Below are 20681 nucleotides of genomic sequence, written 5' to 3' on the forward strand. Positions count from 1 at the left end.
GGATTAAAATCTACCCTCTTGTTAACTCTTTTCTATTTGTTCCATCTGTTCTGTGTTCTTCTCTATATCTTCTTTTGGGTTAATTGAGCTTCTTAATATTTCCATTTTATTTCCACTATTGACTTATTATTATGCCTCTATTTTTAATTTTTAGTGATTTCTCTAGGGCTTATAATAAATATCTTTAGTTAATGAGATTCTCCTTTCAAGTAATATTCTACTTCATGTGTTGTGCAAGGATCTTATGACTGTGTATTCTCAACCCCTCCTTCGCATCTTTTGTGCTCTTGTCATCAAGAATTTTAATTTTACATATGCTATAGACACAAAATATACTGCTCTTTTCTTTACCTTAGACAGTTATCTCAGAGCAAATAAAAGAAAAATGAATTTTATTTTTACATTTATTCTATTTGCATCACTTTTCACTTATTTATGTAAATCCAACTTTCTACCTGTAGTATATTTCTTCCCCCTAAAGATTTTCCTTTAATATTTCCTAGTGCAGATCTGCAGGCAATGAATTTTCTCATTTTTGTTTCAGAAAGTCTTTATGTTTCCTTCAGGTTTCACAGGTATTTTTGCTAGGTATAGAATTCTGGATCAGCATTTTTTATCTCAGCACTTTAAACATGCCAGTCCATCGTCTTCTGACTTGCCCATTTATTGTGAGAAGTCTGCTGCGACTCTAATCTTTGTTTCCCTGTATGTAAAGTTCCCTTTCTTCTGGCTGCCTTCAAGATTTTGCCTTTGGTTTTTAGAAGTTCGAATGTGGGATATTATTATTGTTGTTTTCCTCTTTTTTTTTCTTCTTAGCTCCTTGGATCTGTTGTAGTGTTTATCATTCATTGTGGAAATGTTTCTCAGCCATTATTTTTTTTTAATATCTCATCTGTGTTGTTTTCTCTTTTCCTTCTGGATTACACTTACACAGATTTCAGGCTGTCTGCTGTTGCCCACAGCTATCGGATGTCCTGTTCTTCTCCCATCCCTCTCCCCTACTTTTGTCTCTGTTTCAACTTGGGTAGTTTCTGTTGACCTATCTTGATGTTCACAGATCCTTTTCTCAGCTGTGTACAGCTGTATAGCAATCAGCCCTTCAAAGTCACTCTTCATCTCTCATGTTTTTTCATTTTTGGCATTTCCATTTGATGCATAAGTTTCTTCTCTCTGCCAAAATTAACCAACAAGTCCTGCATTGTAGCCACCTTTTCTACTCATCTTCAACTCATTAACCCAATTATTCTAAATTACATGGTCTGATGGTTTCAACACCTGTGTCATATCTGAGTCTTCTTTCAGCTTGCCTCTTGTCATGTGTTGTGTTTTCTTGTCTTCCCTTATGCCAGCAGTTTTTTTGTTGCAGTCGAAAGCCAGGCATCTTGAGTACGACGCTAAAGACTGAGGTTCGCCATTTTGAGCCCTAGAACTCGGCGTGCCTTTCCCACTGCTGGGTCTTTAGATGGGGTTTGGATCATTCTAGCTGGGACGCGAGCTGGGTTTTGGTTTTGTTGCCTCTCCGGTTACCTTGGTACTTTCAGCCTTCGGATTCCTCTAGGGACAGTTTGTGTTTCTGGTGGGGCTGCTTGGCTAGAAGGTTTTTCTCTCTGTCTGCTGCACTCTTTGTGCTGCATCTGAGGTTTGCTTCTTTCTCCAAACTCTTGTCCCTCTTCTTACAGCAAACTGCTTTTATTTGAAGCTTGCTGGCCTTGTGGAGAGAGGAGAAAAGGTAGTATTTCTGCTATTCTAATTAAGCCTGTGTCTTAGGCACTGTGTCCCTGGATCTTGGGGCTGGGGGTGACTGCCCCCAGCTATAGTTCTGGGCTCAGCACATATTCCAGCCTGTACCCAAGAGGAGAAGAGGTTTTGAATCCTACTTCCTCCTCTCATCCTGAGCTTTATTGGGCAAAGACCCCTGTGCCATAGCCCCAACAGCATTTGTTGCCCTGCCCTCTGCATTTTAAGCGTTTCTTCCTTAGTATAGATTGGAGAGAAAGGTCTGTGAAAGACACCTTCAGAACGCTTGCCAGTCTTTTTTGTGAGCACCAGGTTGGTTCTCATGGAGAGGGCTGAGGGGCCTGAAGTGTCGGCCCTTCTTGGAATGTCCCTCCTATCTGTGGCCCCGGGGTTCTATATTCTTTCCCTGGGCTACACTCATCTTATACCAATTTGTAAACAATTTTAGCAGAATTACTCTTAAGGGTCTAATTGAGTGTGCCCCAAATAAGGTCATATCCATTTCTCCTCAGAGGTGCCTGTCTTTCCTTAGGTTTTGGGTTAGCTAGTTGCCCTGTGACTTCTGCTCTCTGAGGGATTAAACTGGTGAATCTGCAGTGCACCTGGCTTATTGTTATTGTAGTGATAATAAGATAATGTTGTCCCAGCTTTTTATAAACCAAACAGAAACCAGAAGTCTCCATTCTTTTGTGGAAAATAAGTACTGAAAATATGTCCAGGCTAGTCTGAAGTGGTGTCTCTACATTTCCAGATTAAAAGATAGGAGAGGGCCTTTTTTCAAAAATTGGCAGGCTTATTTTGAAAAGCATTTGCTGTTCTTGATGTTTGCCACCAGAGGGCAAGCTGCTGCATCACTACACCTCTCACCAGGTTTCCAACAGGGAAGAGTAAATGTGTGAAGTGAGAGGCAGAAGCATCCCAAGCAGCTGATACTTGTAGGCAGGGACTGTTCTCAAGGCCTTCCTGACTGGTACAGTTACAGGAAGCTCTTGGGCTCTTGGGCCCTGTAGCCCTGGCCCTCACCCACAGCTATACCCTGCAGGGAAGATGCCTTCCTGTAGTCCCCGGGAGTCTGGGACTTGTGAGCAGCCATGTACCTTAGAGCCTTTCTCAGTACCTGCCCTTCACCCCACCAAGATCCACACTGAGAGACTGCCCCTGCTAGATGACCTGGCTCAAGCACCGTCAGGCCATTCCAAACTTCTGCTCAGCAAGGGGCAGCCCAAGAGGTTAGTTCCAACCCAGCTATTGAGGGTAGGAATTTCCTAGGAGCCAGTCAACCAAAATCATAGTGACTTAACACAGTAGAAGTTTGGTCCTCATGCAAATAACATCTAAAACAGATGTTCCTGATTGGCAAGCAGATCTCCAAGTGGAGAGTCAGGATTGTAGCCGCATCTTCTTCCACAGACCCCAGAATAGGGAAGGGTGTGGGGGAGAAGATACACCCACCACTAGCCACATGGCTCAGTGCTCCCACAGTACTTCTGCTCACATCTCATGGGTGCAGCCAGACACCTGTTCCCTCCTAAATGCTGGGGGCTGGGAAATGTACCCGTGGGCAGCAGATACCTCCCAACATCACCTCCCCCCTGGGGAGGGGCTGGACAGCCAGACCCAAACAGCCCAAATTAACACCCACAGTAACTGCTTCGAACAGTAAGTGTTCTAAAACAGTATTTTCCAAATATGCCTAATTTTGAGAACCACGGAGGATGCTTATTTAAAATATAGTCCTTAGGTCCTTTTCCTGGTCTCTAGTTTGTCCATCGGTGTGGGGCCTTTAGGCATTACAGGGAGCTGTGCTGCCCTAGCAAGTGTCTATGAGAGAGGAATTACCACCCTGCCCCATGGGTGGGGAGCCAGGCCATCCCTGTTTTCCTAGTGACTCATGGAACCCTGGGACAGGCTCCTAGTCATGACCCAAGGGAGGTGAGTCCTGAGCCCGCCCTGCAGCCCTTCCCGGGTGTGACTATGCTGCAGCTCAGCCCTGGGGAGGGGGGCCTGTGTGTCATGGCCACGTTAGGGCAGAACCCAATGGCCTGTTGCTGAGGCAGATGGAGTGCAGGACTCCCCAGTCCCCAAAGAGATTAAAAACCCTAAGCAAAGCTGTGTTTCCCTTCTACTGGGAGGGAGGTGGGGTAGTATTTGCACTCACACTTTCTCTTTAGCAACACTGGAGGGCAGCATTGAGTCAGTGTTTCCAATTTCTTAACAGAAAATCAACTATTAATGATATTCAATCCTAGATTTTGTTTTTGCATTTGCCTTTTTGTTTTTGCCATGGCACCTTTGCCATGAATCATAGGGAAATGACATCAGGTTCATGGCCAGCATCTAGAGGTCTGGGTGTGTGTGTGTTTGGGGTAAACCCAGGGCAGGACAAGAGCCCTCGGCATGCATCCTGGAGTGCCTGGGGGTCTACTGCCCCCAAAGATGGGGCACTTGGTACCAGAGGAAAGCAGCCTATGGAATGCATTATGTGCCTCTGTCAGGGCCATTCAATATCGGGCCTTCATGGTAGGAGCAGAAGAGAGGCAATCCTGTGTGGTGCTTTGCACTGGCGTGGGGCAAGGAGTGGACCTGAAACAGGGAGTCCCCTGCCCAATGACTCAGCTCTCAGCCCTGTCCGTGGGGGGCCTGGCCACATCTGCTTCCCAGGCTGCTGGGACAGTGGAGGTGAGAGGCCTGGAGAGGCCCCAGCATAATCAGGCTAAAACTTGAAGGTACACTAGGTGCCTGCCCAGCACCCACATATGACCTTTCCCAGCAACTGGGCAGCGGCTCCCCATGCAGCACTTCTGTCTGTCCAGCAAGCCGCAGGTGGGAAACCTGGCTCCAGCCAACAAAGCTGCTGCTGGAGCCACTGGCTGTCATGGGTGGGGCTCTGAATGGGACCTGCAGGGACACTAAGTGGAGCCCGCACGCCACAGCTGCTGCTAAGAGGGCAGAATTGAAGACACCATCTCCCCACTGTTTTTGTTCCTTGTCCCTGACAACAGGAGTCAGCCTAGTCACTAGGGAGTTGTTCTCTGGGTCCCACAACAGCTCAGAAGCTCACGGCAGTTCTCAGACGAACCTGTTAACACCTGCCTCCACCCCAGCCTTTCTGAGATGGGCCAAGATTTCCCACAGGTGGTGTGTTCACTCAGGAGTGTTTGTGATGAATCAGCCCCCCAGTGAAGTACAGCTGGTCTCTCCTCACTACAGTCTCCACCTACCTGTTACCTCCTCAGAAGGCTCCCTGGCCCCCCAAGAAAGGCTTGCTGTGCTCCCCTCAGCCTGTTTATCCTGCAGGGTGCTTCCCACTACCTGACACGAGGTGTTGGTTACGTGTTACCCTGTCCCCAGAACAGAATGTGGGTCCATGGGTCACCCTACACTGATACAGACTTAATGAATTCACAGATGAGCAGGTCAGCAGGCAGCCCTCACTTGCCTGATTCGTACATGGGCCCCTCTCTGGGAGGAGAGGGGAGGGCCTGCCCCCCACCCACCACCTTCAAGGTGACCTTGCACAGGGTAATAGCCCAGCCGAGGTCCTTCCTCAGAAGTAACAGGCACAGTAACAGCTTTTTTGTCTTCTGACAGACCCAAATTGTTAGCAGAGTCGAGGTGATGTCTCCAGCTGCTCTTCAACGTCCACAATAAAGACGAAGTATTTTAAACTGTCAGTAGGGGTTTTGAAACCTAGGTCTTAACTCTTTTTGCTGGCACAGATCATCTGTGTATATCTCCATTTAGTTTCCTTACTCAGGAAGACACCTGGCCATGGAATGCCCCCTCCTGGCCTCCCTGGAGGGTACTGGGGCGTGGCGCCTCCTGGTCGCGAGTAGGCCACCTGCACCACGTCTCTCCCTTCTCTTCCAGCTGTGATCCCTCTGACGGATTCGGAGCACAAGTTGCTGCCTCTGCACTTTGCGGTGGATCCCGGGAAAGACTGGGAGTGGGGGAAAGACGACAACGATAACGCCCGCCTGGCCCAGTAAGCCCCCACCCACTCCCCGCCCCCACTCCCCAGCGCCCTAAGGGCAGGGCCGCCCCTGCTCCTCCAGGAGGCTGGCGCGCCTGAGGGCGGGGTGCGCGCAGGCGAGCGCGGGCCGGCTGGGGCGCGTTTCACTCGGTGTTCTTCTTTTGCCAGCCTGATCCTGTCGCTAGAAGCCAAGCTGAACCTCCTGCACAGCTATATGAATGTGACGTGGATCCGGATCCCCTCCGAGACCCGGGTGAGCCTGGCGTGCTGCTCCCTGGCCGCTGGCGCGGGGCTGGCAGGGGTGCGTCCTCCCGAAGGCCGAGCCACGGCGGGGCTCACCTGCCCGCGCCCGGCTGCGCACCCGACGTCCCGCTCTGGCTCCGGCTCCGGCTCAAATAGTTGGGGTTCACCTGGTGCGTGTGTGTACGTAGGCGCGGTACAGCTCCGGGACATTACGTCCCCTTGTTTTCTCCAGAAAGGGAGCAATAAACACACCCACTCAGAAAAGAAACTGTAGGCAAGTCACAACACAAAACTCTCTCCGCCGAGATCGGGACACAGTGTGATGCTGCACACAGCGCATTCACGATCAACCGTGTGTGGGTCCCTGGAAGGCCCAGGGAACGGAGAGCGTGAGTCCTCGGCGCCCCCTCGTCTCTCCTCCGGGAGGGCAGTGAGGAGGCACTGCTCGCCCACGCAGCCCCTGCTTCCAGATACTGTGAGGGATTTAAGTATTTGACTAATGTTTTTGTGATCTCCGTAGTGAACTCCTAGAGAAAGGAATTTTTTTTTAATTATAAGTAATTGTTCCTCTCCAGCCATCAGTTCGTGTTGTCCTAAAGTGGGGCTCATAAGAAATATTTAAGGAGCGAGGAAAGCTAGAGGGAAGACCGACTATGGCACAGTACCCAGGATATGCCCGGCTCTGCTCAGAGTGCTTTCTTACTTTTTACCTGTATGTAATCTTCACTCTCTCAGGTACTGATACTGCTGCCCCATTTTACTGATGGTCCAGGGAAAGCTGGTGGCACTCTAGCTCCAGAGTTCTCTTAGTCACTACACTGCCCTGCCCGTCAATTGCCTGGATAACACCGCCGTGTTGCTGTGGATGTTCTGTCCCGGCACCCACATATGGGGCGAAGGCAGAAGCTCTAGATCTGGGATTAAGAGGCTCTTGCGCTGGGAGACAGCCGTGTGCTGCAACGAGCAGGGCCTCCTGTCAGGCCTTGGTGGCCCCCACATCAGATGCAGGGCAGTGAGCAGACACCCCTGACAGGGGCCCTTCCAGACCTAGAGCACTTGAGCCAGGGCTCGTTGCTCACCCTGCTCCCACCACCAGACCCTCCCAGCACCAAACGCAACTCACTTCTCTGGACTGAACCAGAATTTGTACCCTTTTAGGTCTCTGACAAATGGTTTGAGACCTCTATAGTTTCTTTCAGACCCAGGGCAGGGTAAGAGGAAGGAAAATAATTTTGTACTGGGAGGTGGTAGGGACTGGTCCCCCAACCCTTGCATCTGGGTGACTTGGTTGGAGGAGATTCACCCCTCTCTTGGACCTGCTAGGAGAGGGCGAACACAAGTAAACTGAGGGGACAATGGGCCTTCTCCCAGGCTTCTCTGGAAGCCACGAAAGCCTGTTCAGGCATGAGCCCCACTTCCTGCCAGGCCCAGCCACTGACTTGGGGTTCCCTGGTCTTCACCCAGTGATGCTCAGAATTCTCTACTCACTCAGAATTGCTCACCTCTGTAAGGCAGCAATACTTACTGCCAGCCCTCCACTCACCCTGTCTCCTTTCTCAGGCACTCCACCTACCCGAGGTGCTGGTCCCAGCCATGTTGCCACACTGACTTTGCCCTCCTGGCTGCCTGACAGTGCGCCTTGTCCAAGGTGTTCACAGATATTTTCCCTTCCCACTCCCAGGAGGCTTTTACTAGGAATGGTAACAGGTTTCCTGCTGAGCCCAGGTCCTATTTCAGAAACCTTCTCAATTTAGCACTCCACACTGCCAATCTGAGAAGCTCCTAGAATAAAGTGATTGGCCCTGCTGAATCAAGGGGAGGTTTGTTCCAAGACCCAAAGAACTAGGTTCCAAGGACAAGGTGTCTATTCCCTGCCTGGAGTGAGTAGGTATGACACTTTGTAGCAGAGTCCCCTGCAGATACAGGTGAAGGGTCACCCTCACCTGAAGGCCGTTATCTCTGCAATGGGGACAGCTGTGTCTCACAGGGCTATGAGGCCAGTCTGTTTGGGCATGGTGATTCTAAAATGTACAGAGGCTCTAGGGATCAAAGCCAGGCAGGTTCTACACATTGCCTGACCCACCAGCAACGTGAGTTCACCAAAAAGGCAATCGGCCCGAGGGCAGAAATGGGCAGGGGGTAAGGGATGGCACCAGAGTCTGCGTTGGTTCCATAAAGGCACAGCTCATCTCCAACAGCCTGCCTTCCCCGCCCTCCCTCTTCTCCAACAGGCTCCTCTGGCGCAGCCGGAATCCCCAACGGCCTCCGCGGGGGAGGATGTGCAGTCCCTGGCCGACTCCTTGGACTCGGACCGCGACTCGGTGTGCAGCAATTCCAACAGCAATAATGGGAAGAACGGCAAGGACAAGGACAAGGAGAAGCAGCGCAAGGAGAAGGATAAGACCCGTGCGGACTCCGTGGCCAACAAGCTGGGCAGCTTAAGCAAGACTTTGGGCATCAAGCTGAAGAAAAACATGGGCGGCCTGGGCGGCCTGGTGCATGGCAAGATGGGCCGCGCAAACTCCGCCAACGGCAAGAACGGCGACGCGCCGGAGCGCGGCAAGGAGAAAAAGTCAAAGTCGCGCAAGGGCAGCAAGGAGGAGTCAGGCGCGTCGGCGAGCACGTCGCCGTCGGAGAAGACCACGCCATCGCCCACGGACAAGGCGGCGGGGGCGTCGCCTGCCGACAAGGGTGGCGGGCAGCGGGGCGACGCGTGGAAGTACAGCACGGACGTGAAGCTGAGCCTCAACATCCTGCGCGCCGCCATGCAGGGCGAGCGCAAATTCATCTTCGCCGGCCTCCTGCTCACCAGCCACCGGCACCAGTTCCACGAGGAGATGATCGGCTACTACTTGACCAGCGCGCAGGAGCGCTTCAGCGCCGAGCAGGAGCAGCGGCGCCGCGACGCCGCTGCTGCCGCGGCCGCCGCCAAGCGGCCGCCGCGCAGGCCAGAGGCCGAGGGCACGCCGGGCTCGGAGCGCGCCTCGCCGGGCCCGCCGGCCGGGCCGCCCACGCAGCTGGTGCTCAAGCTCAAGGAGCGCCCGAGCCCCGGGCCGGCGGCGGGCGCCCGGGCGGCGCGGGCGGCGGCGGGCGGCGCGGCCTCCCCAGGCCCGGGCGGCGGCGCCCGGCGTGCTGGCGCCAGCGGACCGGCCCCTGGCCGCAGCCCGCCGGCGCCGGCGCGCCAGAGCGTCATCCACGTGCAGGCGGCGGGCGCGCGGGACGATGCGTGCACGCCGGCCGTGGGCGCGCTGCGGCCGTGCGCCACGTACCCGCAGCAGAACCGCTCCCTGTCGTCGCAGAGCTACAGCCCGGCGCGCGCCGTCGCGCTGCGCACCGTCAACACGGTGGAGTCGCTGGCGCGCGCTATCCCGGGCCCCCTGCCCGGCGCGCCGGGCGCGCCAGGCGCGGCCGAGCACAAGTCGCAGACCTACACCAACGGCTTCGGCGCCGCGCGCGACGGCCTGGAGTTCGCCGACGCCGACGCGCCGGCCGCCCGCTCGAACGGTGAGTGCGGCCGCGGCGGCCCGGGGCCGGCGCAGCGGCGCTGCCAGCGCGAGAACTGCGCGTTCTACGGGCGCGCCGAGACCGAGCACTACTGCTCGTACTGCTACCGCGAGGAGCTGCGGCGGCGGCGCGAGGCGCGCGGGGCCCGGCCCTGAGGCGGGCGCGGCCAGCTTTTACCATAGGGATTTCTTTTCCATTCTGTCGGTGTCTTTTTTACATGCCCTGGTCAACCGAAAGGCCGGCGACTCCTTTGTCAGTGCTGTGTACGTGTTTGGTCAAACGTTCCTAATGGTGCCTGAACCTACACTGACGCCACTCAGGTAGTAGACGGATAGGAAACAAGTCATACTGTTGGAAGTGGGTGTGCTAGCTAGCATCTGCCTCGTACCTGTGGAAACTCAATAGCCATTGCAAGAGTATTTTTGTTCCTCAATAAGAGAAATAAATAAATTTGCAGCCCTTTGTTTTTAGAAGGGAGTGTTTTACATGCTTTTTTTGTTTTTTTGCTCTTTTTCCTAACCTAGTGATTGACCTCTTCCACGGAGCGGTCACATGGTCACATGTGTGCAGTCGGTACCACCCAGGGTTTAGAAGCAAACACGCAGCCCGGGACTGCGGTGGCGGCTCCGCAGCGGGCTCCCACCTGCTGCCCCTCCTGGGGCCTTGGAGGAGAGTAGGCACGTTGTCACCCGCCGACGCTCTGGTGGTCACTGTGGCGCTTTAGGAACATACGGCTCCATCTCATAGGCAAAACCTCCCACAGCCCCCGGCCCGAGCAACATCCACACTGCCATCAAAGCTGCAGGCGCCTGTAGGATGGGCACCGGACAACCTACCTCGCAGGCGTGGTGAGGTGTAGTGATGGCTCCAGGTGCCGGGCAGCTCAGGTGACAGGAGCTTTCCAAAGACACCTTGGGTCCAAAAAGCAAGGTTCTGAACTCATTATTTAGAATTGCCCATATATGAGCAACAATGACAGCCTGCTCACATTTCTCCTTTGAAGATACTTCCACAGTGAACTGTCGCCAGAGGGCCCCTAGGAAGTGATCATCGGTGCCCCAAGAGAGAGGCGAGGAATTGACCCTTTGGTCGCTGTGTAAGCCCCCACTAGGCTGCTTTGAACCCCGGCCTGTGCCTCTTGCCAACGGGAAGGGGCTGACAGACGCCGGGAAAGAAGCCCATCCCCACCTACACCCGCATCTGTCTGGGTTCAGCCAGGTAAAGGAGCTCCACTCCCACTGGGGCCCCTTCTGCAGGGCAGGGATAACCCTGCCTTTGGCTCCATACACATTGAGGGGGCAGCTCCTACCCTGAGTGGTCCCTTTTTTGGTGCCTCCTACATTTCTTGAGGAAAAAAAAAATGTGTCCTTAGCTACCCTGTTTTGAGCAGCAATATGCAGCCTCTTCCTTCCAAGATTACCTCTGGGGAATACCATTCTTGGCCAAGGACACTTGAGTTAAACCTGCCTCGCTAAGGGAAGATCTTATTTCCAAGAAATGCAGATAAGATCGGTAAAATCCTCACTAAAAGAAGGATACTTTAAAACCTGTGAGAACCTTAGAATAGCCTCCTACCAATCCTAAGACAGGAGAAAGCACCCAGCTTTACTGTGGGTGTATCTTCAGAAAATGCAGGAGGTAGACCATCTCGTCATTGGAGCCAGCTTCTCCTTCTCCAGAAAGGATGCTTTTCCCCCTGACATAAAGAGCAGCAAAAAAAAGAAAAAAAAAAAATACAGGGAGGGATTTTTTTTTTACTTGTTTGAAGAATTATAATAAACTAATTTGAGTATCTCCTGTGAGTAATTCTTTTTTATTTTTAATTATTCCACAGCATGTGGAGTTTTCAGTAATTTATTCAATTTTGCATAAGTGGTTCCTTAAAATTATTTATTAAATAGAATCTTTAAGAAATTTTTGAAAGTTTTAATTTTCATGATGAACAATACTTTCAGTGTGTGTAATTACTAACATCCACGTCCCTCACATTACTGGGGTTTCTTTTACTCAGAAAAAAAAAAAAGTTTTCTAAAAATCTCTCATCGAGAGGGTTTGTGGCAGCTTTTTGGACTGATTCTTCGTGTCATGCTGAGCAACAGCTTTGCCATCCAAAGCTGAGAGGTCATAGGAAGTACTGCTTCACACGGAGACGCCACCTACTGCTCCGTTCCTCACTCTTAGAAGGGGGAGACAGCCAGCTTTGAACATTCAGAACTAAGCTCATGCACACAAGAAGTCAAAGAGGCATAAGGTAAATTTGTTTATGTTTTCATTTTTTTAATGTTAAAACAACCAACCAGAAATTTCCAAAACTGGCTATGCAAATATTTTATCATTCTCATGCCCTCTGCCAGGTTTAAAACAAAGGCAAGCTGAGAATAAAAATGGTCTATTATGATACCAGAGGAAAACCTTCAAAACCAGGCAGTGTAATCCATAGGTATTATCCAAAGCTTTGGTGACCTATTCTATCTCCTTGAATTTCAAAGTCATCTCTGCCCCATCTGCATCCAACAGATGTGCCATAACTCAGAGCCTGAGACCCAGCTACTGGCCACCACGTGGCTCTTCCCGCCACATGGAAGGCCCGCAACTTCTTGGAGTCCCAAAACAGCTTGACATGCCAAGGCAGCTTTGGGTGCTGCTAGGATACATATGGCTTAGTCCGCATTGTTTACAAATAGCCATTTCCTTTTGTGAGGGATCCTCTAAACAGTGTTAAGACAGGGAGAGAGCCACAGTCATGCTAAATTTACTAGTCCAATGTACCACCTTATTCAGACCTGGTGTGTAGCCAGAGATCTATCAGACCAAATTACTTTATGGCTGAACAGGAACTATTAGAAGCTGCTGTGTTCACATGTGGGCTAAGAGGTCCCCTAATGTCCTCTTGTGACTTGGAGTCCCTTTGTGGAGATGCAAAAGAGAAGTGAATTATGATGGCAGATCCTGCCTGTGAGCAGCCTTCTTGTCTGATCTGGCCAAACTTCCCTTTCCCAGAATGTCGGATGTCTCCAAGCCTCAGCAAGTTTCCAGAAGGACCCAACTACTTCTAAGCCCCAGTGGAGGTTATTTTAGTAATTTACTTGACATTTTCCACACATGTGTTACCTGGTAAAAATATATTGTTAAAGGAAGGTGTTTTTAAGTGTATTCTGTTTGTAGATTTTATGCTATGTTGAAATTTTAAAAGCCAAGGTTAAACTGTACTATAGAAATTATTTTTATATTATTTTCAGAATATGCCACAGAGCAATATTTTGCACCCTTATATTGTCACAGGGTTGTCCCCTTAGAAGAGTAGCTTTAGGTGGGAGGGGACGTCACCAGAGGCTTTAGGAATTTAAATACTTTTTGCTATTTGTTCAAATCCCCTGAGAAAGTGGGAATGCATAAATGTCTTTTTTCATTGAAAGCTTGACTTTTTTTTTTCCTGTTCATGGATCTTGGCACTACACCTTTCCTCTTAAATGAATACTTACATTCACCAAGTTACTGTGGACTTTTTCTTACCTATTATCACCCGGTGGTTCAAGTGGAATTCTGAAAAGTTTGGATCTTTTATTTTATAAATTACAAATCTAAAGTTTTCCTTACTTTACAAATCTAATGTTTTCTAAAGTGATTTCATTTAATTTTAGCAGCTTACTGTCAGGAATTTGGTGACTTGAGATAATAGGATTCTCCAACCCACCCCTCACCTACCATGCAGAGTCCACTGTAAGCCTGGGGTGGGACTGTGGGTACAGGGCTGTCACCCCCTCTCTTAGTTGTCTACAAGCTAATTTTGCAAATTACTCTTCTTTGCAAAAATAAACTTAACCTATCAAAATGTATTTCACATTAGTAAAGAAACCTAACCTATCAAAATATATTTCACATTTGTTAAGGAAAAAAAAAGGGCTGTACCTACCAGTGGTGGGAAATTTGTTTAGGGCGGGGTGGGGAAAGGCTTTGCCAAACTCGTGTGTAAGTTCCATTCTGTGTGAGTCTTCTGTTTACCAAGAGACTGGAGTAAAAGCTGAAGGCATCAACTGCGAGTTTGGGGTTTCTTTCTTTATGACATGGTTTCTTTTTTATCACCGTTGTGTGGGCTTTACAAAGTAAGTTCCTTGAGTGTTTCTTTCCTTTTCTTTCTTTCACCACTTCTAGTAAATAAGAAAATGTGTTTACGTGGCTGAGCAAGCCCTGTGCAACCTCAGCTGTGCTGGCATCGGCCCATGGGCTGCTGAGGAGGCCCCTCCTCTGGCTGGAGTCTGGCTCTGCTGTCCCTGAGGCAGGCACACAGGGTGGTGCCTGGCACCAGGGAGTGGGCACCCCCTTCCAAAAAGCCTTAAAGTGGTGGCTCTCTGGAGAACTCTGGGCGCCACCTTCCCAGTCAGTCCTGACTGTAAACTCTCTTTTCTGCTGAAACTGGTCTGCTGTGGCTCTTTAGGGCAATGAGGTGGCACTCAGCTTCATTCTTTTTTCACACCCACCCCATTCCCCACGACCTTTTTTCATTGAAAGCTTGACTCCACAATGCTGCTTCCATGGGCACAGAGCATGCTTCTGACAGTGCTGCCCATTCCCACAGGGGTGGGCCCATGGTGTTCGTCCTAGGGACCCATATGGCATACCTGATGGTGAGCGCTCCCACACTCACCCCCTGAGGCCCTCCAGGCTGCATGAAGTGCTCCCAGGTGCAACAGTTTGGAATATTTTCACAACAGCTCCCAGCAGTGCTCAAAATGGCCTGTTAGCAGTTACCCCAGCAGCTTCGTTACCCAAAACCAGTCCTTCCTCCCTGCTCCATTCCCAGCGAAGAAAGAGGGGGATGGGCCCCTCAGGAATAACTGCATGTGTAGTCTGTGCAGTAAGATGCTTCACTTCTCCAGGTTGGCTTAACACACTCATAACCACAGGATCGGCACAAAAGCCATTATTAACCAACAATCCTAGCAATAATACTGTTTCTATTTATTTTGCAAAGTAATCTGTTGAAATTTGTATTTTTACTGTTTTATTCTTGCAAAAAGCAGAAGTTCCACCAACCCCAATTACATATATACAAATTGATACACATTGCTTATGCTTTCTTACATTACTCCAAGAAAGCATCTTAAGCATACATACATGTATACATGTGCATGTGTATAAACACATGTATACATATATGCACATACATAGTTCTTTTAAGATGACTACAAGTTGATTTTAAGAGTAAATATAGGTTGTAATTGCTCAGGGCCAAATTAACACATTAATTTAATGAGAACAAGTTAGCAAAACTAGCTGCTGGAGAGTGTCTATAGACACTGGAGCGAGACTTTAAAGAAGAAACAGCTAAGTCCTTACAAAGACCACTCCCACTCCCGTACTTCCTAACCTTTTCCATTGGTGGCTACTCTGACCCAGCAACAAAAGCCTGCCTTAGGGCCTTTGCATGTGCTGTTCCTTTTACCTAGAGCCTTCCCACCACTACTAACCACATGGTTCACCCTTTACTACCTGCCAACCTTTGCTCCAGTGTCACCTTTTCAAGGAGGCCTTCTCTGACTTATTTAAAATGATGACATATACCACCCTCCCTGCCGTCTCCCTGTGCATCTTTTGTGCATTTATCAGTATGTGAGTGCTGCATGGATGAATCATCCATTCATTCATTTGTGCCCCTGCCCTGAGCCCCCATAGAATGTAAGCCCTGTGTGGGCAGGAATTTTTGTATGTTTTGTTCACCACTGTATTTCTGGTGCCTACAACAGTGCCTGACACATATTAGGCACTGGATAAAATATTGTTGAAGAAAGGAAATGAAATCAGTAATTTGATAGCTATTAAGAAACCTAAAAATAGCAGTTTCGGTCTTCATCAAATCCAGGTTCTAATGGGGAGAATTTAATCTAAACGGGGAGAATTTCAGCTGAGGAAGCAGTCTGGCTGCTTCTCTAGCCGGTGGTACACTATAGCCAGATACACACACCCATGAGCACATAAACCTGACTGTAAATGCCAGCCCAGGAGCCCCGCCTCACCGAGACAGCTCTGTACAGAGAGCACTCTGGAACAAGCTGAGGTGGGACCGGTTTCCTACCAGGCAACCCTACTGGTCAAGCACGCTGTGATGGGTTCCAAATGCACCCCTCCGTGAGGCCATTATGAGCTTGGATCAGTCTAATGAATCCCTTGTCATTGGTCCTCAGGCAGCTGTGCCCTTCACAGTGTCTCCAGGAAGACAGGCTTTCCTTCCTAGAACAAATTTGGGTGGCTGCAGATGACACAGCCCAGGGAAGGGAGTCCACCTGACCACTGAGAAGACCCATTCTTGTGTCACCAAAAGCAGGCCTGCAGAGGGAGAGGAGCGTGTCCTGCAGACTCACGGAGTCGGGCGTGGGTGACTGCCCTGACAGTCTGAAGCCGCGGGGCAGAGAGAGTCAAGGGCCCGGGTTTCCCACTGTTACTGCGGGGGGGGGGCTGTGCTGGTGGGACAGAGCCTCGATAGCGCAGAGCCAGACCACACACGCCTCCTCAGCTGGACCCCCAGAACAGCCGGGGACCCTTAGATGCAGCCAGGGGGACCTCACCCACCAGCAGGGGAGGGGTGGCTCCTGCTCAGAACTTCCTACCCCTGCAGGGTGAAATTCACAGCTACCTAACTTTGGTGTTTACTAAGTCCTTTGGCCAAATGTGTTTTCCTCTAAGAGTTGTTGGCAAAATACTGTTACAAGCTTCTCATAGGACCTTTGTCCTGGCCTGGTTAAAAGGCTCAGCCCTTCTTTTTAATGCCCTCTGTGATTTGTGCCATCATGTCTCTGGGTGCCACATTTTAAAGTCCCTCATGGCCAGAGGACGGGGGAGAAGTCCCTGTCATAACCTTCCCTCTGCAGCTGCCCAGCAGATAATGAGCTGGGCCACACATGTGAGTCCCTTTGCTTGAATTGCCAAATAAACTGTCCCTTTCACTGCTGCCCTAAGAGGCTAGGGCCGTGCTCCTGCCAGTTCCTCCAAGCAGGAGCACCGGTTTCCCTGGGCCTGCCCCTTGGTCCGCACAAACCTTCTCCAAACAGGTGCCCTGCGGTCTGTCTAGTTCTTCACACACCATTCTTGCTTGCGTGGAATGGGTCCCCAGCAGCTGATCTGGAATTAGGATTTGACAGGTAGGAGTGGGCCAGCTTGTCCCCACTAACATATGACCAAACCTAGTAAAATAAGCATGGATGGCGATCCGCCCTGGCCTGGAGCCCCCATACACAAGGTAAACTCCACCTCTGACAGAGCCGGTCACCATTCAGCCCGGAGAAGTGGGAACACCAGGGCCCTCGGGCATATCAACAAAGTCGCTGTTAGAGGCACAGGGAGGCTCTCCCGACTCCACACATGACCGCATCTGCAGACCTTGAACCCTGCCCACCATCATCTTTGATAAGATGGTCCAGTTTTAACTGTGGGTTGTTGAGATGTATTTGCCTTGCTGCTTTAAACACACTGTTGGCCTATGGGAATCAGGGTTGTTCCTGTTTCTTTCCCTCTCTCTCTCTCTGTCTCTCTCTCTCTCTCTCTGTCTCTCTGTCTCTCTCTTTTCTTATTCTCCTGACTGATTTAGGGATGAAATATGTTACTTTGTTTCCCTGATTTACTTGATTACTGTGGACAAAGAAAAACACTTGAGGCAACAAGGGTCATGAGTCTGTTACTTTGACCAAGTTGTCCCAATCCCTTTTCCACCTGCAAGTGTTCATTCTGATTTAATGTGAATATTCTTTTCCATCTGGTCCATTCTTGGAGCAGAACCTGGCTGTAAGAGCTGTCTCTGGTGATTGGGTTGTCATTTTCTAAAGTATTAAAGCACTAAACCAATTTTTGCAATATGTAGTAAATCTTGCTTTCATTTTGGAAAACTTCCAGTAATGACTACTGCACTTTTTATAGAAGAACTGTATTTCATTTCTTTCTTTTATGAAAGATTATCTCAAGTATAAATAGCTCTGTAATCCATGTGACACAGCTTCTCCATTACTTGACACAGAGGGAAGCTCTGATGCCTACTCAATAAAATTACCACGTTTGTAAAGCATTGGTTGGTTCAGTCATTTGCCCACTCCTGTGTTCCTGGTAAAATAACAGCTAAGAAGAGCTGAATAGCCCAGAGAAGAGGATTCTGTCCGGCATCCATCCACACCAGTGTTTTTTTAAGTGATTTTTCCAGTCAGATGAGATGTAAACAGTAATTACAGTTCCATCGTATGAGGGGAAGAGATTTCTCTCTTTTTCAAAATGGTCATGACTCTGTCTATCTGAATGAAAACAGGAGGATTTTCCTTAGCATGTGTTTGCCAGAGATTGGAACATAAGCAAGAGGACAACGCAGGGAGCGTGAAGGAGGAAAGCTTTTCGTTGTGGATTTTTATTCATGCACATTTTTCTGCGGAGGAGAGCATGTGTCTGTAAGAAAAGGAAGAGGCTTCCTCAGAGGGCTGCGGACTCGGGCCCGGCTGCTCAGGCAGGTGATATGCCCGTGATTCAGACACAGCTGTGTGGAGCGCCCTGTGCCATGCGCCCTGCCTGCTGCTGAGGATGGTGACCACAGTGGTAACACCTCCTGCACGGAAGGCCCACGGGTGCTGTATGCTAAATTAGACTTTCGAGGCATTGCCAAATTTAACCCATGCAACAGCCCAGTGAGTTACATATCAAAACCCCTGTTAGGCAGACAAGAAAAGTAAGGTTTGGTGAGGTCAGTGGTGAAACCAAGATTCTAGCTCAGGTTTGCCTGTGAGGACCCACACTTCTACTATGTACACACTGCATTATTCTGCCAACGCGAAGAATGCGCAGGCCCCTGCCCAGGAGCAGCTCACAGTCTGTGCCATGGAAGTTGACACACAGATCTTGGTCCCGCTGGTGGGAGGTGGGGGCTTGAATTCACATAGTTGGGAGAAGAAAAGATGCTCATCTGGCCTGTGGGAGTCAACTGGGGCCATGGCCGCTGCACGTGCCTGGGATCAACGTTAAGGCCAAGATGGACACTATCCATTTCTGGCCCTGATGTTCTTCTATAATAGATAGTATGAGACTGTTCTTAGCTCTTTCAGGGCAGCCAGAGAATCCCATATGAAGCTATAGAGGATGGTGGAAGGTTCTGTCTCCTGCAGCAGGAGACAGACAGTCTGGCCAATTCAGGCCCTAACTTGCAAGGACCTTGAGAAGGGTCATTCTCACCTCTCCAGGTTTTCTATAAAATTTGTTTGTTCCATAAAATTAGGGACTTGAGGGAAGAATCTCTAAGTCGACATCCAAATCAGTGCCTGTCACTTAGGAAACCAGAAGTCATACCAGTTACTTTAACAGAATATGGAGAACTTGTTGCACAGATATGAGAAGACAATGCACAGAAAGGGAACACAGCGGTCACACGGAGACAGTCCCTGCAGGAGCAGCTGGTCGCAGAGCTGGCAGCAAAGCCTGGTTAAAAGTTTGAGCACAGGAAGGGGCTCCGCACAGCTGGGCTCAGACCTCTGCAGAGGGAGGCTGCCGGGCTGGCGCTGATGCTTCAGGAGCCCTAAGGAGGAGCCTGGCCAAGCCGGCCCAGATCTCTGAGGAGGGGTGGCTGGTGTCTCTGAGGGGGCATGGTTTGATAGGACCTTCCGTGTGGGGGGAAAACAAAATCGGAACGAACTGCAGCTGGCAAGTGATGAACCATTGCCAAGGCAACACTGGCAGGAACTGGAAGTGTGTGTGTGTGTGTGTGTGTGTGTGTGTGCACGTGTGTGCGTGTAGATACACATGTGTATGTTGGTATATACACACACCAAGCAAGGAAGAAGATAAGAAAACAGGCCTCTCTGCCACGGTCCCCATGTGTAACTGGCCATGGGACCATGATGGTGGTCATAACCTCCTTCCACAACCATTCCAGTTTCCTTTGCACCCAAGTTCACCTTGATGATTTGGTTCGGTCACGCAGGCAGCCAGAGCATCTCTTCTCAGCCCCGATGCAGCAGTTGGAGAAACCCTTGATGGTGGGTCTCAGTTTCCAGTTCAGTGGTAGCACCAAGGAGCCTGAGTTGACGGCTCCTTCCTAAGGAACGAAGACCTGCAAGCCAGAGAGCTCAGGAGTAAGGGCGGGAAGCACAGGTTCTTGTTATGAATCAGCCATGACAAGAGCCACGCTCAGAGCTGCCCCCTGTTTCCCAGACCACGTGTCCCAGCCACAGGACAGACACCACCATGTGGCAGTAGCTGATTCAAATCATGAACCTCATCTGGAAGACAGGCACCCACCTTTCGGGAGTTGTCTCACTGCTGACGTCACAACAAAATCTGTAGGCCATTCCACAGCTCTGTGAGGCCAGCTGCTTCTGGGTCAGCGGGGCATGTAGTGAGTTCCACGTGCATGATCCCATTGCTGTAAAACCAGAATTCCTCATCAGAAGCAACACTGTGCAAAACCATAATGGTGAACAAGGCATTCCTGCTCTGAGTCCATGAATGGTAGCTTTTGGCAGAGACACTGCAGGCGGGAGGGGCACCTCTGAATCCAGAATACACCTTTTCAGTGAGGGAAGATAGCTTTCCCTCCCTAAGGAAGGAGTCCGGTGTGATCAGCCAGCCGCCGGGAGTGTGGCTGCCCATCCCCAAGAATGAGTCCTACTTTGTCTCTGTTGTCAGAGTCACACAAGCACAGAAGTGGCTTTGGAGACAGGAAATCTGTGAGGTTGTGCTCATCCATGGGCTCCAGCCTTACAACCAGGGTCCCTTTGTAAAGGGGCCCACTGAGCAAACGTCAGCACAGTTAGTGAAAGGGCTGTCTGCACGCCATCTTCATCCCTGATTCTTGAGAGACTCCTCTGCACGGGGTGCTTTTAATGGGCACAAATGTCTCCATGCTCAGGCAGCATTCTGAGAGAGCCACTCTCCTATCTTCTCTTTGGTGCCATACCTCATTGTCACCAGTCTTTGAATCCCATTCTTGCAAGGGCCTGACCATCCAGCTAAACTACTGCCCTGCCAATAAATCAGTATAGGTCAGAGTTTCTCAACAGTGGCATCAATGACATTTGAAGCCAGACAGTTCCTTTCCTCAGGGAACTGCCCTGTGTATTCTCTAAGATGTTTAGCAGCATCCCTGGCTGATCGCTACCCACCAGTTGGTGGTAGTGCCGTGCACCTAGATGTGACGAGCAAACATGTCTCCAGACATTGCCAGATGTCCCCAGGTTGGCTGTGAGGGTGGGGGAAGGGGCTC

General features: G+C 50.3%; 1 protein-coding gene across 8 annotated transcripts in view; it reads left to right on the forward strand.

Annotated features, from left to right (window-relative positions):
* The window catches only part of OTUD7A (OTU deubiquitinase 7A), a 374155-nt gene that overhangs the window by 341714 nt on the left and 11760 nt on the right, over positions 1–20681 (forward strand). For 7 of the 8 annotated variants that reach the window (XM_073227032.1, XM_073227030.1, XM_073227026.1 and 4 more), the window contains 4 exons: positions 5608–5722; positions 5879–5963; positions 8185–9457; positions 9982–17512. In XM_073227032.1, the coding sequence (XP_073083133.1) occupies positions 5608–5722; positions 5879–5963; positions 8185–9457; positions 9982–10181 (1673 nt within the window). In that variant the 3' untranslated portion in view covers positions 10182–17512. Of the gene's footprint in view, positions 1–5607; positions 5723–5878; positions 5964–8184; positions 9458–9981; positions 17513–20681 lie in introns of those variants that run through there. The other variant, XM_037000632.2, reaches the window with a different exon arrangement.

This window comes from Manis javanica, chromosome 18, assembly GCF_040802235.1.
Source record: "Manis javanica isolate MJ-LG chromosome 18, MJ_LKY, whole genome shotgun sequence".
NCBI lineage: Eukaryota > Metazoa > Chordata > Mammalia > Pholidota > Manidae > Manis > Manis javanica.